The sequence below is a fragment of the Atta colombica genome, unplaced genomic scaffold, assembly GCF_001594045.1.
Source record: "Atta colombica isolate Treedump-2 unplaced genomic scaffold, Acol1.0 scaffold100, whole genome shotgun sequence".
Lineage (NCBI taxonomy): Eukaryota > Metazoa > Arthropoda > Insecta > Hymenoptera > Formicidae > Atta > Atta colombica.
The window spans coordinates 1,074,927-1,081,907 of record NW_017259185.1 but is presented as its reverse complement, the minus strand read 5'-3'; the positions used below and the strand labels follow the sequence as shown (position 1 = coordinate 1,081,907).

General features: G+C 40.7%; 2 protein-coding genes across 2 annotated transcripts in view; one reads left to right on the top strand and one right to left on the bottom strand.

Moving 5' to 3' along the window:
* Positions 1–2,842: 2,842 nt before the first annotated feature.
* LOC108686650 (WD repeat-containing protein 82) lies at positions 2,843–5,028 on the bottom strand. The gene has a single exon (XM_018192081.1). It carries the CDS (start codon positions 4,435–4,437, stop codon positions 3,490–3,492), a length of 948 nt encoding a protein of 315 aa, XP_018047570.1. The 5' UTR covers positions 4,438–5,028; the 3' UTR covers positions 2,843–3,489.
* Positions 5,029–5,464: 436 nt separating this feature from the next.
* LOC108685182 (leucine-rich repeat-containing protein 40-like) overlaps positions 5,465–6,981 on the top strand; it is a 5,223-nt gene continuing 3,706 nt past the window's right edge. The window contains exons 1-2 of the mRNA XM_018189864.1: positions 5,465–5,590; positions 5,672–5,853. Of these exons, the coding sequence (XP_018045353.1) occupies positions 5,706–5,853 (148 nt within the window). The 5' untranslated portion in view covers positions 5,465–5,590; positions 5,672–5,705. The remainder of the gene's footprint in view (positions 5,591–5,671; positions 5,854–6,981) is intronic.

Here is a 6,981-nt window from a genome sequence, read left to right as displayed (position 1 = left end):
GGGGGGGGGGGGGGGGAGAGAGAGAGAGAGAGAGAGACTTGAACTCGTCGATTGAAACTGTGCAGCTGAAGGGTCGAGGTCTTTGTACTCCTCTCTGCAATTAATGTTTTTTTTTCCCCCCTCGCGGAAGTGCACGCGAGACTCATTCCGCGCGAGTTCGCAGGTAAGACGCTATCAATACGATTCTTTCGCGCACACCGCGTCGCCGTTATAAAAAATACTATTTTACAGCGCAGGAGGCAAGCTCTCGTCCATGCAAATCACGTGCTCACATAGACGGACTCGCATTGGATACAAACGTGTAATAATCACTCGCACCAGCAATCTCTCGCTCGTACATACATACACGCAAGCACGCACACATCCGCTATCGAATAAAATATCATTGACCACACATTCTTGCACGAAATATATGTTAAACGGAGACGCCTAGAAAATTCTACAGGAAATAATGGATACTACTGTATATACATACGATGGAGATAGGAGCGGCAGACGATCGAATAGATCCAGCAACGGCCGTGTTCGGATCACTAATGTTTTCGCAGAAACGCAAAAAGCGAGATTGAAATTTGCAGGAGAGATAAAAAAAGCGAAAGAACGCGAGAGAACAGAAGAATAAGATTACAGTTGCAACGCAAGATTCATCACGCGGCTCCGTGCGATTGTAGCATTCGTATGTCTTACTAGCGGCGAAGTATAGCTAAAGGTCTGCTTTCTATTCTTCTGCACTAGATTGTACTCTCTTTCTCGCTTTCGCCAAATATCAAATGTATACCTATCTCACTTGAAGTTCCAAAAATGTACAAGTTTAACCACAGAAAATGGATCTTAAGTTTTACTGTCTTCGTCTTTTTTTTTTTAAGCAAAAAAACCTGCGATGCTCACCTATTCGTCCGCGCCGCGTTATTCGCTTCGCGGAGACGGAATATGTCGCAAAATTCCTCATAATCGTTTCTTGGCGAGCAAAAAATGTTTATGCATATTTTCATAAGTCTTGCTCACCAAGAAACGAGATGAGCTATCGTCTCGCACATAAACGTCAAGTATTATCGAATTAGAAGAGTTCATGAGATACGATTACATCTAAAAGAAAAGAGGAAGAAAAGAAGTGCGCCTTCTACGAATGTCGAATGTATTTTTTACCCGGCCCGCCGGTTCCACGCGTGTAGATTAGAACCACTTATTGTATCGTAATACGATAAATCGCGATTTATTGCGATAATTACGTACGCATAATGAATACTACTTCACTACATGTAACGCAACACCTTGTCGCGCGGAGGACTTTATCTATTCGTGAGGGTTCGCGTTTTCTTTTCTTCCTTCTCTTTTTTTTCCCTTTTTCTTTCACTTATCTCTTTATCATCAAACTGACTTCTTGTCGTATATAACAAATATTCAGTCGCTCTGTTATTTTCGCGCCGATATCTAATGTATCTTCTGGTACCTTCTTCGAAAATCACCGTTGTCACCATCATCGACGCCTTCCACGGATGAGGTCTGTTCGCGTTGTGCTTGCACTCAACATCTTCGTTTTCTCCCTTTTCAATGCCCAAATATATGACTGGTTTAGATTAAGACCGAAGTATAAACCAGGTAATGTATTCAAACTATCATTTTGAATTAAAACATTTTTGAAAATTTCAAGCAACGCGAACAGACTTAAAACACACAAAAAAGAAATCTATTTTTTTAATTTTATTTTTTTTAGCTAATTTGTGCATCGTTCATCTTTTTTTTCTAATATGGAAAGAAAAAAAAGAAAAATGAATTATACAAAAAGTTCAGTTGAAAAAAACAAGTCCAAGGTCTCTGACTTTTCTTTGTGATTTGCTACGAAAGCGATGACGATGGTGGGGACCTGTTCACGCGCGACATCGTCGGTTTTCTGCGTCTTACTGTCTTTGATTATCGGGAATCCATCAGGCGTTTTTAATTCATTTTTAATTCGCCTTCGCGATGTCTGTATGCGTGTACACAAAACGCAATTAGTGTTTCCGATGATCTGCCTAATACGTATGAGAAACCGTATACAGGGCATGGCCGTATACAAGAACAAAGGTAATCGATATTTAATATTCTTTTACGATCTTTTGCGTTTATACGAGCTTCAAAAGATATTTCCTATGCATCATGCATCTAATGCCAGCTACGCTGGGTCTTAAGTCTTCATTCTATCAAACCATGAAATAATGCACATTATCCAGAGCTATGTACGTTGAAAACGAAATGGACGAGATAAGAATTGAAGGCTGATGATTAACAAACTTAAGATTACGGGCTGATTACTTACGTTGCAAACACAACATTACCAATGTCAAAGGTAAAATTAATATCACAAAGGAAACTAGAAATTCCTCATTTTGCGCAATGATTTTTTTGCATCTTTAATCAGCCTAAGAACTTTATCCTGTATGCGGCCATGCGAATCAGACTAACCTTGATATTACAATCAGATTTATGATTTGCTTAACGGGCTGCCTGCTGAAACGTTGATGGGATCTGAATGACTATTCGGAGATCTCTCGAACGCGGCTTTGCGCGTTCAATAAAATTAAATTAACGTCCTAATGTCTGAGGCAACGCGCGCGTGACCTGTTATCAAAAATGTAAAGCGTTAGACATGTAAATAATAAAACATGCACCGTCTTACGATGGATCGAAAATGAATCGCGGATGATACCGATTCGATTTCGGTCAATTCGGTCGGTACGTTTCCTCACGGCATTCAATCAAACCAGGCTGTATTTAAGGACGCTATACTCGAATACGTGAATCTTGTCTCTCTAGCTGTTCGCAGTTTTCTATGCTTAGCTTCATCGAAGTAACAGTACAAAATTCTCGTAGACGGTAATTGCTTTTAAATAGTACATCGTTCTACATTGCAGGTGTATTTTCGCAACAACTAGCGCGACGAAATTCTACAATAATTTTCTCGAACACAATCGGGCAAAACGGTCGATTGCCCAGGAACGGACGAAATCCAAAGATGCTGACCTCTTCCGACATGTAACATTCATTTCACGTATCATTAACCGATGACACACAGATACGTAGGAAGAGGCTACTTATACAAGACATTCGAAATGTCTTGAAAACAAAACATGGATCTTCGTATATTGATATAATGAAGACAATAACGCCAATAACAACGATGATGGAAAGTTGTATTCCACGTGGACCTTTTCGAAACACGAATGTATAAGCGATGGTCCAGCTGTCGATTTCTTTCGTGACGTCTTGCTTGCTCCCTCGGATACGTTTCAGAACTGGTATGCCGTACAACAGCTATTCCAGTTTTGTACGCATAATGTAAATGCAATTTTGTTTTGTTGTAAATGAATTCACTCAAACAAGTTATAAACATCCTCTGATTATTATTCTCAACTGACTGCCTCTCTTCCGTTTTCTCTTCCTTCTCTCTTTACCTCTCCTTCACGAAGTATAGATTCTGGCATCTCGCTCTGCATTTCTTGTAAATTAGTCTTATGCATTTTCATCGATGGTGGGTAGCCAGAAAGCCATGTTGGTGCATGCAGACGCTAACATCATGTACTTGGGATTGAACTGGATACACTGCACCGGTGCTGGATGATCACCATTCAACACGCAAACTTTGTAACCGGTCTCCGCGTTCCACACATGAACCCTACCATCTGTGGAGCCACTGAACACAAATTGGGAATCCGGACTAAAACTGGCCTCAATGGCAATTCCCTTGTTGTTGAGATGTCCAGCAAAAGTCTGTAAGGGTGTACCATGAAAAGCGTCAATTAAACGAATCGTACTACCGTTAGTAGAGATCAAGATGGTCTTGCCGTCTCTGCTGAACTTCAATCCAGTCCAATCACACTCTTTCTCTTGCGACAGCTTGAAGGTAACAAATGGACCTTTATCAAAGCTACGTAGATCATACAGCTTGATACTTTCTGAATTGACTCCAGCTGCAAAGATAAGACCTTCGGGATCATATGCTGCTACTGGCCGTCCTGAGACATTCATCACTCCGTGACAATTTGGTGAGCGTAAGTCCCACAGTCTCAGAGATTTGTCTAAGGAACCAGAGAGGAAAGTATCCTCGATAGGACTGATACATAGTGACACTACCTTTTTCGAGTGACCAGGAAAGTAACGTATATACTTGTTGTCATGTAAACTGAGATAACGGATCGTGTCGTCGACCTTGGTACTGCTGTGTATCGCGGTGTTTTTTGCGTGGGTGAAGTGTATCAAGTCGACGCCGTATTTCTTGGAGTTGACTGTCCGTACCTGGGTACCCTTCTCGCAGTCATATATGACGATCTGGTCATCCTCCGAGCAGGAGATCAGAGTGTCGCCATTCGGCGAGAAATCGATACTGTTTATCCGATCTGTGTTCTCGCGGAATACCTTGGCCACCTTGAAGCTCCTCACCACGTGGTCGACGAGCTTCATGGTGATGGACGGCGCGTCCTCCCTCTCGTGCCGTCCCCTTAACTTCCTGGACTCCACAATCTCTGTGTTTGTGCTGTGACCGGGTGCGAAGACCGCCGGGCACGGAGGCCGGGCGTGGGTCGCGGATGCGGACGCGGCCGCCAAGTTGCCCCCTCGCGAAGGAGGAGGGAAAGCAGAGACTCGCGTGTCACCGCGGAGATCGCTGAGAGAGAGATTGAGGTGGCCGCGAATACGGTCCAAGTAGAGAGAGTCGGGACAGGAGAAGGGGGGGGAGAAGGGGAGGAGGCGGGCTGTCCACCGGGACGCGGGCGAGGAATCCCCGCGCACCGTCCTTATCACCGCAGATCTCTTAATACTCTCTCGCAATCGTTCACCGTGGACTCCGCCGACGTGGCTTCCCTTCTTTCCGTGAAACGGACGCCGTCAGCGGGACCGCCGACCGTAACACCAAAGCACTGCACGTATGTACGCGTACAAATCTTGCCAACCGATCGGCCGGGAAAATTTGTCGTTTCCTGCGAGTGTACTGTACCTGGGACTCGTGAGCGTATTCCTCGCTCTCTGTGTCCCCAATCGGTAGCGGTGAATTCGGCAGGAAAGCGACACCGACTCTACTTTAGTTGGTACTTTGGCAGTCCAGCAAGCGTGAAAGGCCGCTACGCATGGGGCCATTCCAGTGCAAGAAGCGTGTAGAAACTGTTTTCACCACGAATGCGCCATCTACGTTCACTATCACCGTCACGGAACTACGTGCTTAGTTATCACTCGGTCGATAATGTGCTCGGTTGATAATGTCGCGTAAAGCAAATCTATTTTGTTTTATTTATTCTTTCTTTTTTCAACGCTTAGTTCGTTTTTTAGACTGAATTTTTCATCTTTACTCTTTTTTCCCTATATTTAATGATATTTAATTTATATCTAATTTTTGAGTGTTTTCCATTTGACAGATGACACAAGCGTCATTCTGTCTTTGTTATTCATTGAATATCAAGAAAAATAAAATGAGATTTATGTCTCCGAATGAAAAACGTTCTATATCTCTTTCTTTCTCTTCAACGTCTAATTATATCTGTTTCATTTTAAGTGCAGGAAGTACAACATAATACAGCACAGTACAGTTACACAAAGCGGCTTGTCGCCCACCTGTGTTTACGTAAGAAATCATACACACAGTAATCATTTTTCTGGGTGCTTTTTGGTTTTTTTTCGCATAAAAAGGGGATCGTATTTTAAGTGGAGATACGCATCGATGGGTATTTCATTCCACGATGAGCAACGTTCGAAAAAAAGCCAATCACTTGGCGATATTTAAGCGACGGACCAAGAACGAGGACAACAATGAATTATCGAGGAGCATCATTATAGGAGCAAGAAAGACGGGCCAGTTAAATCTCTCATCGAAGGGACTGTCCACGGGTATATTATATTTACGAGCACCGCCTGTGCATATTAAAATTGTAAACTGAACGATGGAACGATCAACGATACTATCGAATTCGCTCTACGTTTACGTTCATACACGTCGCACAGTTATTTCGAGCATGCTCCAGTTTTCGTTTAGATCATACGAAAGCTTATATTCATAATTGGACGGACATGCATGATTGCGATGATAGTATATATTCACGTACAGTCATGTTAAAACCATGTTTATATGGGTATTTTTCAGCAAGATGCAGATGATACAAAGTAATACAGTGAATCAATAATAATAAATTATTGACAACATGTTCATTAGGCTTGTTTTTTTTAGCTAAATTTCTTGTTTGACTCATCTTTCTTCCTTTTTTCTCCATATTGAAGAAAAAAGAAAGGTTTTTCTGGATTAAATTTGGAAATATATTGACCAACATTTGTTGCCGATTAGGAATGTTTACAGAATATAAACTAAGAATAATATTACATCAATATATTATAATTTTGCAATAATATAAATGTAATATAACAGATGTTCGCATAAGAGTTACATTATTGAGTTATTGAATAAGAAATAAGAAAATAATATATTAATGTCACATGTTTTGTTCTGTGAGTACAGAATCTCAATAATAAATAAAGATGAAATGTCATCTGCATCTCTTGCTGAAAAGTATTTTAATTCATCAATCACACACAAGTCTCAAATACAATACACAGATTTTTTTTATATCTTTGTTGTCTGTCAATTATTGCTTGGATGTTGCAATAAGTATTCAATAAGTTTTTATTATTAGATTTATTTGTATTTAATATGATGCACATATGCATTGTGAATGAGAGTGCAATGAAAAGCGAGAAGTGCATAGTTGTTTTCTTATTCATCATTGTATCATGTAAAAGCTCTTTGTAATATATAAAATATCAAAGAATATGTTTTTAAAGTTTTTTCAAAAAATTGAAGCTTCCAGAAACTTACACAACTAATGGAATCTTATCATATATGTACAACAAATAGACACTCTCATATATACAAGGTGTTTTGGAAATCTTGTAATTGGGAAAGCGCTGATTTCTCTTGTTGAAATAAGTTAAAAATATAGAATAACAATTTTTTACATGAAATTC

Coding starts and splice junctions, on each gene's coding strand:
- LOC108686650 (XM_018192081.1), bottom strand. CDS start 4,437: ATGAAGCTCGTCGACCACGTGGTGAGGAGCTTCAAGGTGGCCAAGGTA.